Here is a 17,663-nt window from a genome sequence, read left to right as displayed (position 1 = left end):
CCCTTGCGCCGCGCCCTGGTCCGCCCCCCTCGCCTGGCTCGTCGGCTCGTTCGCGCGCGGGTCCGGGCGCGCCGCCCCCCCCCCCCCCCCCGGGGGTCTGATTGCGTGGGGAAAATGTATCCGCAGTGGCTAATACGTTTCAAATCGGCAGATCAGCAACTGGTTCATTAATGCAAGGAGGCGACAACTCCCCGCTTTGAGAAACCAAATGCGAAACGGTGGATCCGACCTTGACCCTCAAAGACAATCGCCTTTCAGCGACGTCGAGCACACCTCCTCGGAGTCGATGCCGTCTCCTCACATGCTCAACCAGTCTTGAATCCCGCAAGGCTGACAGATATGGCATAGCATATGAATTACGACACCGAGGTTGTCAATCAACATCCCACCAACCAACCAATTATATATACGAGAAAGAGAGACCGCCACAAAAGAAAGCGTCTCTAATTTCCTATCATTGTCTAGTGCCTCTGATTTCTGTTTCGCTTTTTTTACTGCATGCACAGCACCCTTTTCTTGGATTATCAAGATTCTCATGAACCGTCTTAGTGAGATCGGATCGATTTTGATACCCCCTTCATCGTTTTTTTCTTTTTCTTTTTTTATCTAATCGGAATTTACAAACCAACCCAACTCTGGCTTCTGTCTTGCATGCCGGAATGGCAATGACTGTGACCACAGCCAATCACCACAACCCAAGCTCGGGACAACCAAAAACGCAAAAACGAGAGAGAAAAAAAAGACAGAAAAAGAAAATGTCACGATAATCCAATAATCGGCCTGCGCCTCCCACTCGGCGCGTTCGCCCCCTCCTTTCTTTACTTTCCATATTATCTTTTTCCCGCCTAACTTACCAACTATACGCGACTATGCATACGAGGTGTTTTATGGTTTCCTATTCTTATTGTTTCATTTCATTGTTTTTCTTTTTCTGATTGAGTCGAATTATATATGCATATCCGGTATCCTCACTGCCTGCTTCCTACCTGCCTACCTACCTACCAGGTCCTGGAGGGGAAAGACGAAAGAACCAAACGAAATATTCACCTCGGGGATTACTGACAGGCAAGGAAAAGGTAGGAAGCAGGGTTCGTGCCGTGGACTTCGCATCTGAATGATTTTCCTTATCTGTGTTTATTTCCATATTATTGTATAGTATAAGTATGGCTGATGTGACCATGTCGAAACTACCTTACCTAGATTGTTTTCATTTTATTTTTCATTTCCTTTTTGGCTTGCATTTTGCTTTGGTTTGCTTTGTTTATAGACAGACAGGACTGAGAATAAAAATTTCATGAGACTATTTATCTATCATCACTCGCTTAACTTAATTTACTTAACTTGACAGGGTTTTTGGGCTCTAAGTGCAAGCTAGATCGGAATGTAAAGAGCAAGCCCTATATTCGTTGGTAACTAATGCAGACTTCCTTACTGGGGTGAGTACCGAGTACCGAGTACCGAGTACCTACTAAATATTGAGGTAGTCAGTGGTAGCGAGTCTATTTATTTATCCTGAGGTGGTTCTAGGTACCCGGGGCACGGTTACCCCAGTGTCTAGGCTGATAGCGACATTGGTTGGCACTGACACTGACACTGACACTGACGGGACTGGAAGTACCTTGTGAGTCAAGACATCCAGCCGAGCCGATCCGGTTCCTCGAAACGTCCATGACATATTGAGTATGCTAGGTACATACCTTCAGTCTGGCAGGTAATGGTGTTTAGAAAAAATATGAACAAGACAAGAATAGAACTCAAGGTAAGTAGGTAGTCTAGTTAGTCTGCTACAGTCGTGTTAGCTATTTAGTTAGTTTCACAGTCCTAAAACATCTACATACAGTAGAGTATGTCTATCTAGAATATTGCGATGCCGTGTTTGTGCTTACTGTATGTACATAATGGAATACCTACCTATCTTCAAGCGCAAGCCCTCAGTCCAAACCAGATAGATAGATAGATAGACACCAAGTCCTCGCTTGCTCAGTCACAATATCTATCTCGCTTCGCCACAGGTAGAAAGGCGACAAACAAAAGAAAAATAAATCCCACCTACGTAAAACCGCAAACACCAAGCACTACGGTACTCCTCCGTACGGAGTAGGTAGGTAGTCCACCATACAACACCCGAACCATGGTTATCCCCGTATCGTATCTCCGAGAACCTCAGAACACCCGGCAGAGGTTGTGGTTTCAGACCCACCATCGTCTCCATTTCCCAGATTGCCGATTTTGCGTGGCGGTGAAAACTGAACAGGAAAGAATTTTTTTTTTTTATATTTTTTTTTTTTTTTTTTTTTTTTTTTTTTTTTTTTTTCTGTTGTTCGGAAAAGAAAGATCGCGATCGAAATCGGAATCGGAATCGAATCTGAATCTGAGCCGGATCTGAAACGGGACCTTTGGGTTACAGGGTAAGGTACACTTACACCCATTCTTTATTAGAATTATCAGTTCGTCACTTATTTCAGATAACTAATTATCGATCATGGGAAAATCACGAACCATATCCATAAAAGCCACCATAAACCATGAACATGGCCCCAAGGAAGCAAGCGAGTCCCTAAAGCCTGTCATCCACATCTTGTCAATTGTCATGTTATGAAACAGAGTTAACCCTAAATCTATCTGGATCGGGTGCCACATCCGTACCTAATCGAACGGTACCGTGCCGTGGTACCGCTGGTAGGTGGTCTGGGATCGGGTGTTGGGGAGATGTGTATCTACCGAGTCGAGTCATGTTCTTTTTACTTGCCGAGTATTGGTTTTTTTATTCCTTTTATTTGTGAGTCGTTTGGGAATGTTTTGTTTTGTGTTTATGTTGTTTTGCTTTGTTTTGTTTTGATTTCTTTTTTTTTAAGGTAAATTCTTCTCTCTCTCTCTCTCTCTCTCTCTCTCTCTCTCTTTATCTCCTTTCCTCAAAAGAACACTAGCTAGTCAGTTCGTTAGTAGTTACACTGCCGACCAACACAATACGGCACTTAAGAACGGGTCCGACCCGCACTGCGCAGGACAGGACAGGACAGGACAGGACAGGACAGATGTTTCAGTCTGATTCAGAATGCTAGTCGATTCTCGTGTACAGGTCCATGTTCATGTTCATGCGGGATGGCGAAGGGGCCGAAACCGAAGGGTAGCGAATGTCATGAACCATCCGGGACATCCGATCTAAGTAAGTCGCTACCGACCTTTTCCGTAACTGTCTACCTACGTGGTGGATAGGCGAGTTTTCAGGAATGTCAATTTGAAGCGAAGTCGATGGATGTTATTACTGTTGCTGTAGCGGCTGGGACCGGGGCTGTGGCTATATACGGAGTATGTATGTATGTGTGGATGGATGAATGATTGCCAGTGTATACGTGCCTGTATGCATAAACAAACACAGATTTGATTCCTGCATTGTGGAAATTGAGAGAGAGAAGATGGGGTTTTGGATGTTTTTTCTTTTAGTAAATTAGTGGTATGATGGGATTGTTTGATGGCCGTATAGCTATATACAATACAATTGAGTAACCAAGCAATTAAGTGACCAGTTACTTGATAGGATGACTATTTAATCAGGTGTATATTTGTGTGGAGATAAGGCTACCTACCTATGTGTCATGCGCAGTGAAAAACCGATAGTTATTTGGCCATGCCCAGGGGGAATCAAAATCCCAGCACATCCCCCGAATAAGGAGGACACATTGAAAAGGAAGTACGAATCGATTACCACCAGTTACCGAGGCACCTAACTACTAAACCAAGCCTTTATCTAAAAGGTAGTATTGGGCTATCAGCAAGGCCGGCCACATGAAAGGGATCTCCCAAAATATAGCCTTATGTACATAGAGTAAAAGAGTCCCTCCCTTCCCCTTCGCATTCAATCCCCCAGCTATGATAGAAACAACATACCAAGCCAGCCCTCCGAGTCAGATCCAATCCAGATCCAGATCCAGATCCCGAAACCAGCGGAATGGAACTCCGGTCCAGCATAGATAGGGTTCTGCTGCACCGAGGTAACACAAAGATATGTAGATCGATCACCCCTGCACGCGCGAAGCACGGGGTGGAGATGGAGATGGAGAAGGAAGGGAGGCGCGAAGGCGAGGAAATGGCCAAAAATAAACAGTACATACAGATAAGGAATTGAAGTACAAAAAAAAGACAAATAATTGCAAAAGAGCCACAGTAGCAACAGAACACGGCAGAAACGGTTCCCTACCTAACTAGCGAACGACATATGCAAAAAAGAGACAATTATAACTTAACCACCTACGGAGTATCCGTAGGTGGTGGTAACCCTGTCAGGCAAGGGATGTCATTCGGAATCTTATCCGATCTATCACATGGCGGTGAAATCGGGCTGTGGCGCGTGGCGCGAATGCCAGAAAATCCCATCGGAATGTCTTGTCACCTCCTGTTGCAGGTCCTGTGCATGTGAGGGGGATCCCTGGCTGACTTTTTCTGACTTGGTAGCAGCCTGACGCCGTGGATTGGTGGATCGGTGGATCGAGGGTAGGGGCATTTAGGTATGGCGTGGTAGGTGCTTGTCAGTGATCTCATGGAGGTGTCAGTCCTTGGAATGGAGGGAAGATCAAAAGTAAAATAGAGCGAGTCCGTGCTAAGGTACTGAGGGGAAGAATATTGGGTTAACGGTTGATGCAACGTCTGACTGCCCGAGAAATCCTAATCGAGGACAGAAAGAGAGAAGATGGGATGGAGGGAGATAGGATGGATGGCACCAGGTAGTATTGCAGAATGCATCCGAGGAAATGGTGGCGTCCGGCATGCAATTGGAATGGCTGTATATTATTATACTATTGTATTGTATCGAATTCAAAGTCAAATCAGTCAACGTCCGAATCCAATCAGGAATTATCTTCATGGGAATTTTTTTCTCCCTCTCTCCCGGTACCAGGAAACGGGCCAATCTGCACCCCACCGTGGATGCGGCAGATCGCCCTTTCAATCGGGGGGATGTGGACACAAACACCAACTAAACAGGAAATAAAATCACCGAGTAAGCCCGAAGTTCGAGCCACCCCTATATTCAGGTTCACCAATCCAGAGACAGTGGAGGAGAAGAGAGGAAATCGGTTATCTGGTGGGAGGGTAGGAAGTTTGGGACGTCTGTAAGGTGGGCAGGAGAAGGTAAGGAAGGGCAATGAATTCGTAGTGTAGTATGCAGGACGGAGCCTCGCCACAACAGCCTCATCCCAGCCACAAGAATCGGCCGAACACAAAACACACAGACCCTTAGGCTCCCTCACCTGAAGGGGACATTCATGAAATGCACCCCTTCCTTGATTTTGTCACACCCTCCCCCTCCTTCTCCGCTCAGGTCATACTGCAGCGTTAAGGCATGCATGTACCTATATGTACCTGTACCTCCGTGCGGTACACGGTACAGGGGGGACAAAAAGACGAGACGGGCCTTCTGCACGCTCAGTCCTCCAGTGGACAGGCCAGTCAGGATGTCGTTTCAAGCCAATTACGACGGAGGCGTCGAGTCATAAGGCAACAACGACAATGACCCTGGTCAAGCTGCATCGGGCGAACCACGTCAGTAGACAGGACGACTTTCGCTGCATGTACCGGGACCGACAGACAGACATGCATACATTAGCTTACAGACCCTACGGGCCAGGGAGAGGTAGTTAGTACGACGGTGTACCCTCCGGTGCATGACTCTCACCTTTTGATTGAAGTTTAAGGTCCAAATTGGACTAAATATCACTGCTTCGGTCGACTGGGGGGATCAATTAATCAATATTCGGCCCAATCGAGTGGGAATCATCCACTCGACCAATGGAACTCCGCCAGATGAATATTAACCAGAAATACAACCAACTGGCACATGCAAGTCACTTTCCAGCTCATGCATAAGGCAGGTCACCCGGAATAAAACTATAACCAAATAGCTAATTTAATATGAGATTGGTCACTTACCCACCCACCCCCCGTACCCAGCTTTACGGATATAAACAGCCAAGATGAACCACCATGTCCATGTACCCGACCCCTCCGGCGATCCTCTGTTACAAGTAAAAATGAAAAAAAAAATAAATAAATAAATAAAAAAATAAAAAAATTAAAGAAAAAGGGAAGTCGGATTCCAACATTTCAACTGCATGAGCCGCGTCCCAGGCCTTCTACGTGGTCGTATCCAGCAACTGCACTGACTTGTAAGGGGGGAGAGGCTGTCCTGAAGCCGGGCTCTCACGTGCTCAAATCTGCTGTGTTACATGCTTCCATGCGACCTTGGGACGGAGATACCTGCCATTGGGTTTGAGACGACCAGAAAAAGCAAAGAAAAGAAAGAAAGAAAGGGGTCGGTGCCTTGGCTTCTGACTTCTGACGTCGCACAACGTCCTCGGAAATAGAAGAAAGAACGAAAGAACATGTAGCAGATAAGTAATGCATGCACGCATGTACCCTCGCCGTTATTGGTGCATGTGCTCTTGTGGTGTCGTATGTCGTATGAATCTGGGTGGATAGGCAAGGGGACGACAGGACAGGCAGGCAGGCAGTCGGAATGAGTGACCGATTACTGGTTGTTGACGTTGTACAAGCTGGGGATGCTCAATGCGGAAACCTTTTCCCGATCGTATGGGCCTGAAGGTCAGGCGACAGAGTATATGGCGTAGTTATGTCTCGGTGCTTGGGAAATGAGGCTGTTCTGCCTTGATTGAAGGTTGGTTTGTTGTACGGGGGCTATTTTGGGCGTAGAAAGCAGGTAAGAGATCAAAAGAATGGGGTGCGATGTTGCTTCTAGCGTACATCAACGGCAATGTTTCACTGCATCGCAAGGTGATTAGGCTTAAGCACAGATGGATTGATGGAGCAGTTTTTTTCTGGAACTGGTGATACAGTAAATGTGATCGGCTCACGTGGTAGGACGATGCAGAAGCGAACTGCTGTCCGGAAGAGGCGAGGATCAGTCATCTGTCATCAGTCATCGCCAAGCAGAGTGCTGAATGAATACTGCGTGCTGGGTTTGGTTGTGAAAGATGGGATTTCGTAACAGTAATGTGTAAAGTAGACTAGTCCTTGAGAGACATGGAAAGTCCAATGTGATGTCAAAAATTGATTTCGCAATGTATGCACAAAAATGCAACCATAGATCATGATCTATGGCAGGTATCTATATCTATATACAGTAAGGTATTATACAGGACAGCCGTGATCGAACACGGTGAGGTAGTGTGGAATGGTGAGCGGTAGACACATGCCAGTGCCACGCAAAACAAAGACTAGGTAGTCTGGATTGCCGGATGGGATTCAGAAGTCCTGATTGCCCGGCACAGAAACCATGTCTGGTATTGCGTGCGGTGTCTGGATGGGTATTGTGATGAGCGAGGTGCTCGCACAGTCAACAATACGGTCGGGATAGTTTTCATATCTCGATGAAATCGTCGAATCGCGTCTCCTACTACCCGCGGAGTCTCGTCTCATCAGGAAGAGAAGAATTGGCCCCATAGTTGATAAGACAGACGTGGGGTATATGCAAAAAGGTGATGGCTTCAAATGCCAATGCTGCTAAGAAACGAGGATAGAAAGATTGCGCTTGAACTCCGAAAAACAAGAAAGCATTGAGTTAGCTCATGCATTGTTCGCGCATGAGAAACTGCTTTTGGAGCCGTCGTTGTGAATCGCGACTCCGGAGACCCAGAGACCGCAGACGCAGATAGTCCCGCCAATCAGGACCAGTCCGACATTGGCGAGGGTGAGGAGGGTCTTCTTGGTGGAGTTAAAGTAGTTTCCCCAGTACATGTAGAGCCAGAAAATGCCAGGGAGGCCAAACGAGAACCAACTGGCGAACAGAGCGCTAACGAGACTGAGCAGGTTGCTGAAGACGGGAATCGCCTCGGCGATAACCCACGCAATGACCCAGAATGCCGTCGCCAGGCCAACCCAGGCACCGATGCCGCGGAAATCGCGCCTGTGCATGATATCGGTGTGGCGGAACATACGGACGTAGACGTTCTTGATGGCAACGTGGCCCAGAACAACACCGGCGATGACGATGGTAGGCATGGCAATTCCGTAGGCCACCTTGCGAAGGATGGGACCCGTGGATCCCAGGGCGGGGGAGGTGACACTCTGTCCGGCATAGCGATAGATCACGGCCGAAACGACGGTGTACATGACGATTTCAAAGCCTTGAAGCATACACAGAGACTTGGGGAAGTCTCGGGGGTCTTTCATTTCGGAGATGAATCCGAAGAAGGCAGGATGACCACCTGAGATCGATCATTAGCGACCGCAGAGAGAATCAAAAACAGGGAAAGCATACAGTAAGCAAAAGCGATGTTGGTAACGGCCGTGAAGCCGTTGACGAAGCTGGTCTTGCGAGTGACCTCCGTGACACCATCGCCCGGTCGTTCGACTGCGACACCGATCATGGTGATCATCATCGCCGTGAAGATACTGATGAATGCTGTGGCAGATGTTAGTTCACCGATACTCATAAAAGCATAAAGAGACGAAGTCCGTACAGATCAAGGCGAGCCACGAAACATTTTTCATGGTTCGCGGCAGAGAAAAGATCAAAGAGAGAACCAAGCCCATCACTCCAAAAACAATGGAGCATGTTCCATGGTCCGTCAAGGTGTTCATCATGACGGTGAAGGTGAGAAGATGACTGCCGGTCGCAAAAAGGAAAAACAGAAGCTGAGCAACCTCAAAGAGATTCCGCCCGAAGGTGCCCATCAGGACCTCGCCGGCATCAGCCATACTGTGAATATGAGGGTATCGAGTCTTGAATTGTCCGATGACATAACCGGAATACGTGGCAACGATGCCGAGGCCGATAATCAAGACAATGGCACTGTTGAGCGTTAGAAGGCGAGAGCCATTGATCCACGGAGGATTCAAAGGACTTACGGAGCAAAGCCAATCGAGGCAACGGTCGCAGGCAGCGAAAGAACACCCAACGAAACTGTCTCAGCAATCATGACTATAACGGTGCGAGTTAGAATGAGATTCAAATTGAGAGCTTGTTCTCGGAGTCATACGGATTCCAGATTGCCTAAAGAGCACACGATGATATCAGCCACCGGGTTCGATTGAAGGTGTCGCCACGATGCACAAGAGAACTTACCACCAGTCCAAGGTCTTGTACTTCACCTCTGCGATCTCTTCAGCGCCGAAAGGATCATTCTCGAGGGATGGAGGCGCCTTCTCATCCTCCAGCTGCTTCTCCGTGGAATCCGTAGCATTCCAGTTGGGCACCCCCTCGATGTCTTTCGTGTCCAGAGACGCCATGATTGTGGGAATTTCTCAAAATCGATCGGTCGGTCGGTCGGTCGGTAGGCGGAAGTGGTTCCGGTAGGTAGTGCTTGCGAGAGTAGACGGGACGACGGAGTAGCTTTCTGGGTTGAACAGAAATGAAGCTATCACAGCACCGACGAGATGTCAAAACCGGCCAGGAACGTCAGGAACACGAGGGATTTGGGGTATTTGTCTGTTTATAGAAGTCCATGTGGCAAAACAGAAAGCTAAAAGGCCCAAACTCTGCGCAATTTCTAACGGGCGCTCGAGACATTTCGGTTCGTGGCCGACATCGGCACGCGTGTCTGGAGTCATAATGGAGTCGCTCCACCCTCGGCGGCGAATTTTCTTTCGGCCGCCCCTGGATTTGTCACGGATTCATCGTGGTTGGTGGTTCGGAGACGTGCAACTCCTCCCCTGGTCTTTCCACCCTTTTCTAGCCTCGTGTCGACCGGTGAGCTCGACCGGAGGAGCGATCGTCGTCTAGACGTCGACTGCTGAGAGGGAACAGCAGGATGACTCCGTACTCCGCCAGGTCGGGTAGGGATAGGAACCCGGATCAGCTGTGCATGAACTTATGAAGGAATCCATCTCTGGGGGTGGAGCGAACATCAGTTAAACTCTTCGCCGTCGGACCAATTGCGCCCGGGGTTTTCCAGTGGCGTCGGGGTTAACGTCCGATTTGCCTGCGGACCACCACTTCGTCCATCTCCACGAGATCCTCGGATGTGCCGGATCACATCTTATCCTGCCGGGGTAGTTCTGTTCTTAGTCCCTTTGTGTACTGGCGTTCTCCCCGGTAGTGTTTGTTCATTGTTGACTCGCTTCTACGGAGTGGAACAATATATAATCAACGGTACTCCGTAGTAGTGTTGCCGCTTCTGACACCTCACACTATCTGATCGAAGCCGTATTGGACATGTAGCTTCCTCTAGGATCTAGGGAATGATGCAGGCAAGATGGGTCGGAGATAAAAAACACACAAGCACTCATATATATACCTGTGTCTCTGGGACATGGTAGTACCCGAAATTTCCTAGCGAGGTAAAATCGACTCACGTTCTTATATTCTAGCACCCGAAGGGACTCCTTCTTGGCCGTTCAAATCAAAATCAAGGAGAACTATAGGGCTCTGAAGTACCAAACGGTCGCAGATACGTGTTTATGGAACATATTGCTGGAAACATTGGGTCCACCTAAACGCCGCATGAAGTTATTTGCACCGTACCTCATATGCTATGAATGGGCGAGCAAATTTGAAAATAAAGGTAGACTGGAGTATGTCTTATGGGATGCAAATGATTTGCTGAAGGTGTGCATCAAGGGAAAAGTCTGTAAGAGGTAGCCAATAAGTTGGTAGAATTTGAAGGAGGAATGGAAAGGAAGTCACGGTTGGTATCGACACAACAGAGATCCGTTTTTTGAGGAATGCAATAGGTGCAGGCCTTCATCTAGGTGCAACAGACTGGAAGAGCTCCGCGCTTGACTGCTGTTGTAACATCATCACGACGTTGCATCGCAGCAAAAGCACCGCAATAACATAACCGTATCGAGGTTTATTGATCCTCCCGGACCGGACTAAAACTATGACACTCTGCTGCTCTAAGCTCTGTCATACGGTTGTTCATCCCCAGAAATAACCGCTCCCAAGCGTCCACTGTCTCCAGCGGTCCTCACTGGGCAGGGGTGAGGCGTCGGCCTACCCTACTTGGCATGTTCAGCCCATCCCCTCGGGGGAAGCAACCAAGCATTGAGACACAAACAGCTTCAGCCACGTGAAGTTACGGTTCCTCAACAAGCTCTCGGATGGTGCCATTGCTTATGTGTAGCATTCTTATCGAAGGGTACTCGGGCGGAGACGGTGGAGGGAGCAACTTTGCAGTGGATTTGCGAAGGTAGCTATTTGGATAGGAAGCTGCATGTATTGACTGATTTCCATAGACGACAGCTTCCGGACGATTGGAGCACTCTGTGTAGCTCTTGTCCGTCAGTTGCCATCAAAGAACGGCTGGTACATCAACATAGGCGGTTATGCCAGTCCACTCATTCGCTCCATCTGTATCAAATGTTGATCTCGGAAGGCTCAGGGTACCTAAACAACATGAGATATTTGATATGGGCCGTTCCATTCGAATCTACCCGTAACACCCGTGGGATGATCCTAGCTCGTTATAGGTTCGATAGGCATTCGCTTGCAGTCGCATAGACCCAGGGGTAGTCCCGCTGACGCATAGTCCCCTGAGACCCTTGCTCTTATGGCGTTGCAGAGGATACAAACGTCTTCCGATGTAAGCCCAGGGTAGCGGAAATTGACGGCTAACGGCGCTCTAAACTTTGAGGGATATTAGCTTTCGCGATATGTGGTGCAACATGCTATGCCAAAGTGTTACCTAAAGCTTTTGTTGAAGACAACTGCAGACATTTGAAGAGAGCGAGAGAACACGGTTGGTTGAGGATTGCCAGTGAGCAACGTTCTACTCCATAGGTACATGCAGTCTCTACGGAATACGCGCAGGGCTGCCTGAGGAACGAATGTCATGTGTCGCTCGGGGATTTCTTCCGCCCTTTCCTTCCCACGCTTTCCACCTTCCCTTTCTCCCATCTCCTGGCCCCGATCTACAACTTCATCGCCCCTTTTTCCGTACGGCTTATCCGATGGAATGATAGGAGATGAGCGAGATAATCTTCAGATGACTAGGATTTTGATGCACTTGCAGTTGCAGCCCTCTGGTGATGGTCACCAACAAGAAGAAAAAAGAAAAAAAAATCCAACACTCCCGGTTGAATCTGCAGGATCCAATTCAAGGCCAAAGCCGGCCACAACCCAGATCGTTAGGAGGTGACTGGATAAAGTTATTTTCCCCACCGTCAGCCAACAGACCCTAGTGCAGGATAGACTGCTAACCCGCTGCGGAGTAGTGTAGGATCCGGATCGTGGTCTTCAGTTATCCTCCTTCCTAGAGGGGAAATAGAAGAAAAAGGCACAGCGCAGCAGATGCGGCGGCCTCTGGGCCAGTTCTTTCTCTGCGTTCCCCTCGTTCTGTGCTCCCAATTTTTCCTCCAATGGTGTCGGATCGCAGCGGCAGGAAGAGGACTAATCAACTAAAGTAGATAATTCTCCTTTATGGGAAAGCTGCAGGTACGCGCTGGAACCTTTTCTGTTTGTTCTTTTCGTTTCTCCTGTGATAAGAATGGCAAGGCTGTGCTTGGACTTCGGAGCTCTCCGAAACGGTTGGTCTTATTGCCACCACGTCTGGGCAACAAATAGCTCATTTTTAGGCTGCTGACTTCAATCAAAACCGCGCAGTAATTTCTGTTCGATCACTGAAGAATCCAGCAAATGATAACATGTGAGACATGCCATATCGATGCAACCATTCTATCAGACCTGTGGAGTACACGATCGATTCAATTGCCAATGATGGACGGGCGGAAGACCCACTGAGTTGCCTTGCAAAGGGAAAAAAAGGGGAAGGCAAGGGAAAAGGGCCGAATTAGTGTCAACGCTAGGTGGGCATTGGCTGAGAATCAATCTTATTCTCCTCCCAACGACATCCCGGCCCTTTTTTCTTTTTTCAAGCTTGGCACCTAAAACCACCGCCCTCAATCCTGCCTATTCGCGGCTTGGAACTCGCCCCTGCCACGGGACGGTCAATGAAAGCATGTGAAGAAAGCGCGGCACAATAGCGCCAGATGCGCTCTTTTCCCCTCAACTGGGTGTCGCAGCCCGAATGCGTTGTGTTCCATAAGCGGTCTAGGACGGGAGGAAGCACGGTCGACATGACACTAAAATTGCTTGACATCGTAATATTAATTGCAAATAGACTAGGGGCACAATCTGTCCTGGGGAGATGATCCGGCCGCAAGAGTCTATACCGCATCCTGCGGAAATTGAAGGTGTTTCGCTGAGGGAGGGAGGAAAGAGACTGATGTGTGCCTCTTTCAGACCATGTCAAGTCGTGGCATGTCTGACGGAGTATACTCCAAGGACCCTGACCGAGAAGGGCATCTTACAGGATCCACACACACCCTATAGCCCCGAGTGGGTTCCTGAACATCATGGACTAGCCAACGTCGACTGAAAATCATGGTCTTTGGCAAGACCCTCGGCGATTATGGCGACAACCAGTCATATTGCACAATCGGCCTTAGGACGAGAAGAGAAGAACAGCAGATTATATTGGCCATGACACGCTTGTCTCGAATAGGTCACATTGCGGACTGGCTTCTTGACTCCCCCACTTTTCCCCTCTTACGATGTTCCTGGCAGAGCAGACCATGCTATACACCTGCATGGGCAGCGTTTTGTTGGCTAAGAACCTAAACATGGGTAGCCTAGCCCAGCGCTATCGTACGGTGCGAAATAACCATGAACAGTTCCGCTGGTAGCCGTCTGGCCAAGAGTTCAGCGTTGCATTGCAGGATTCGCTGTTTGATGTAGACACGAAATCGACAGAAATTTTCAACTTATACGAGCTTATAAGGGAATGGCACATGTCCAGATGTCTATACCTTGGAAGGATCTGATATCTTGATGATCTGCGGGATCGGCTTGACTTCATTATCTTTAATTATTCTGACTTCGAATCACCAAGGGCGCTCGGATCGCGACAACACGAAGGGACGGCGGGAATGCGGGAGCCAGATTTAGGAGGGTGAAGGGCCCTAGGGCTACCAACCACCACACCAGGCACGAAGGAAGGGAGGGGGGGAAGGGACCGGGAAAAAAAGGGAGGGAAGAGCCCAATTGCTGTGGCTGTTCATCAATCAAATGCTGGAAATTCGAACGAGTCGGGGGACTGCTGATTCGGGACGTCTTGCCCGATTATCACCACCAACAACGATGATAAGCAACGACGGACTGTATCAACAAATCATCGGAGGTCAGCGGCCAGCTCCTAACGCATTTTACTTTGGTGTCAGTCCAACCACAACCCCTCACCCCAAGGCGGGACTCCTTTTTATTTTATTTTATTTTATTGTTTTATTCTATTTGCGACCCGGTTTACATCGGGACCACAGCAGATTACAATGGCGCACGTCAATCAACCCCTCTCTTGTTGCAGCATAATATCGCAACCACCATTCTATCTTTCTAGAAGGCGCTTAGGGACACGGACTGCCTGCTATTCGCCCGTGTATTGACTTTTACCCCAGGTCCAGACTAAATGACCACCCTAGGGGGGTTTATTTCGTCAATCACTAGCATGCTAGCACAATCTCTCGCTGCTCGCCCGAAGCCCGTGTGGCCGGTTATAAGTGCGATTTTTCTCCCCACCGATGCTAAATCTGAATGATTTGCACGAGAGATTCACTCCTTGGTCCTGTTTCCCTACCTATCGATTTTAACCCAGACCATCCCCTCTATCAATCTTTTTGTCGATTGATCAGTGGCTGTTTTCGAATGCCATGACGAGAACCGTCGAGGAAATTAAATTTGAAGCCCCTGCGTGGGAGCACAAACCGGTTCAAATTGCAGACGATGACAGGAGACTGAGTTCTTCTGTCAATGATGAAGCTGCGCGTCCGAAAGGCCGTATACGGCGGTCAATGACGGCCTGCAATACTTGTCGCAAGCTAAAAACTCGGTGCGACCTAGACCCTCGCGGCCATGCATGCCGCCGGTGTCTATCATTGAGGTAGGAATAGCTTTCCATGGAGAGTAGAATACGATATTCGATGTGTTTTCCGCAAAAACGACAGAATTGAGCGCGAAAAACATATGGAGTGCAATGCTTAAAATTAAGATTCTGACACGAGATTGGATCTTTTCAATAGAATCGAGTGCCAGCTACCCGAGACCAGCGAACGCTCCCAAGATAATGCGTCGATGTGGTCGGATGCGACGACCGCTATTCCTTCAATTGAAGAGCGTCTCAGTTCGCTCGAGCGGAGCATGCGCGAAATGACGGGCATGCTGCGCCAAATCATAAACCAACCGCCCAGCATCTCAAGCATGTCCGCGCCCCAATTGACTCAAAGCACCAACACGGAGGAAACGGCCTCCATCGAAAGCAGCCAGTTCTCCCCGTTTCTGCCCAAACCTATTCGTTTGATCCAAGAGCTCCAATCCGAGTTTTTCGGCGAACCGAATTGCATCACCCCTAGCTCACCATTCTGTGGGAGCAATATGGAGAAAGGCATCATAGACTCCAAATTATCACTCAAATTAATGCAATTGTACGAAGGCCCTTCCCAGCATTTGCTAAATATTAGCTTCTAATAACCAATCTAGATTTGTGGAGCATTTCGGACCCTGGGTTTCGATCAATAGTTTGTCGGATATTCAGGACGAGATGCGAGGAACCGATTCGCTACTATACAACACAGCCTGTCTACTGGCGTCGCGATATGTCCCGGGCATACCAGCACAGGTGACTCGTGCCATGTATCTCCAAGTCCGACATGAAGCGGTCAATACGCTCTGGGATAAGCCTCCTCTGCAGTACGAATCGCTTCAAGCTCTTGCCCTTCTTTGTCTATGGCCCGCGGCCGTTCAAAGAGAGGCACCCATTGATAGCTGGCTATTGAGTGGGAATTCCATCAACCATTCGCTTGTAACTTTTGAATTCCTCAACTATACCTCTTCCGAGCTCATCGTGGACAATAAAACGGCCACGCAATTGCGGCTGTGGAATATCTTCTGCCTGACGCAGCTACGGTATGATTTCAACTTGGGAACACGAGCCCGGTCTCGAATTTTGCTAATGTATGATTAGATTCGCGGTCGGAAATGCACGTCCGTTACATATACAACAGCGATATCTGGATCACTGCCCTCGGCTGCTAGAGCACACGAGCGCGACATTCGAAGACGGAAAAGTCGTGGCGGAGATTCAGCTCTATCTGATTACGTTGAAGCTGCAGGGCAGCAACCCACGCATGCGACTTTCCGACGTCGAATATGAGGAGATCGAGCGTTGGAAAATGGAATGGGCTCATCTATTCAGTGAGTCTACTGAATTCCTTTATCAAGAACATCAAGCTAACCAGCCCTACAGCCGGCGAAGAGAGTTCGACATTCGAACTAAGCTTGTGGTACTGCCAAATCCTGCTCCACAGAACCGCCATGCGATTCCAGTCCGAGTCCGACCGACTCACAGCCGAAGTCATCCAAGATTCACGACTCATCATCTCGAAGTTCTTGCAACTGCGCCTCTCCCCTGCCCTCAGCGTCGTCGATCAGACGTATATCATCGTCGGCTACGCCGCGCTCAACCTCTGCGACTTCAACTTCCTCGATCCCCTCATCGACCAGATCCAGATGTACCTGCTCCACCTGGCCCCCAACGAAGACCACATTGCGTACCGCTTCTCCTGCATGATCGCCGAGTTCAAGCGCCGCTGCGCTGAGTGCACCGACCCCTGCTCCGGTGCCTTGGATGGCTCGCAATCTTCCTTCGGAGATGCTCGGAAGTTGAGCATGGAGCACATCCAGTTCATGCCACCCCCGCCGCCCCCTGGGGCCCTGGTTGATGGCATGATGGACGGATATGGTAGCTTGGGCCAGTTGATCCCCGAAATCATGCCGCAGTCCTTCCCCGATAGCGTTCTTAGTGGGATGACGATGGCAGAGGCGATTCCGGCTGGATATCGCTCGGCGACTCTTTAGTCTCCTCCGTGTTTGTCTTGCCGGTGTTTTCTTTTCCTTCCACTGTTTTTTCTTGTCCATTACTGGGGTCGTTATCTACGGAGTAGACAGGGCGGGGAAATTGGGGGTCAAAAAATGAAAACAAATGGCAGGGGACATACTACGACTGACAGCTGGCTGGTGACAATTCCTTTTTCTTTTTTTGTACATAGGAGACACAAACCGATCTATCTATCTATTGTGGTCGGTCGGTCGGGTCTAGGTATATACATATGTTTCAACAATCCTTAATTTGATGCTTTCAGGGTCGTCTTCTCTTTCCGCTAGCTGTAGTTATCATATCCATAACCCCCATCTGTCTTCAGAGTCTGCCTGTCTGTAGGAACAATTCTCCACTTCGATGCTACATTCTCCAGCTCCCAAGCCGTACTAACTAGCCGATGACTCCTGCATCCTCAAAAGGTCCAAACTCACGACCATCCCTGAAGGAAAACCGATGCCTGTTAGTCACCTAACGACTAGTTATCTCGTGTCCCCGCAAACTCAATTACGTAAAACCGGTCATCGTGTAGATTAATCGCGAAGGATGAGGATTTAATTATTTAATTAGCTCACTCAGTAGTTAGTTATTCGGTTTAGTTAGTATTTTCCCTACGCATGACATACTCCGCTCCGTATGTACATTTGTAAGTATGAGTTTAACCAGGGGGTTAGCGGGCGGGACACACCCAGCCAGCTGACTGACTGACTAGGTTCCTGAGGTATAAAGAGGGGAAACGAGATGAGGAGAAGGCAGGGGAAGGGGAGGGAGCAAATAACCCCC

General features: G+C 48.8%; 2 protein-coding genes across 2 annotated transcripts; one reads left to right on the top strand and one right to left on the bottom strand.

Annotated features, from left to right (window-relative positions):
- Window positions 1–7,578: 7,578 nt before the first annotated feature.
- On the bottom strand, window positions 7,579–9,243 carry KD926_011526 (amino acid transporter; the record flags this gene model as incomplete). Its single annotated transcript, XM_053103817.1, has 6 exons — window positions 7,579–8,219; window positions 8,273–8,416; window positions 8,475–8,806; window positions 8,863–8,935; window positions 8,994–9,007; window positions 9,080–9,243. The coding sequence occupies 6 exons, from the start codon at window positions 9,241–9,243 to the stop codon at window positions 7,579–7,581; spliced, it is 1,368 nt and encodes a 455-aa protein (XP_052952895.1).
- Window positions 9,244–14,658: 5,415 nt separating this feature from the next.
- Window positions 14,659–16,861, top strand: KD926_011525 (Zn(II)2Cys6 transcription factor domain-containing protein; the record flags this gene model as incomplete). Its single annotated transcript, XM_053103815.1, has 5 exons — window positions 14,659–14,888; window positions 15,028–15,429; window positions 15,485–15,910; window positions 15,969–16,198; window positions 16,251–16,861. The coding sequence occupies 5 exons, from the start codon at window positions 14,659–14,661 to the stop codon at window positions 16,859–16,861; spliced, it is 1,899 nt and encodes a 632-aa protein (XP_052952894.1).
- Between the last annotated feature and the right edge of the window lie 802 nt (window positions 16,862–17,663).

Source organism: Aspergillus affinis (genome assembly GCF_023601865.1).
Source record: "Aspergillus affinis strain CMG 70 chromosome Unknown NODE_97_length_141424_cov_85_845664, whole genome shotgun sequence".
In the NCBI taxonomy this organism is placed as follows: Eukaryota; Fungi; Ascomycota; class Eurotiomycetes; order Eurotiales; family Aspergillaceae; genus Aspergillus; species Aspergillus affinis.
This window is presented reverse-complemented; position numbering and strand designations above follow the sequence as displayed.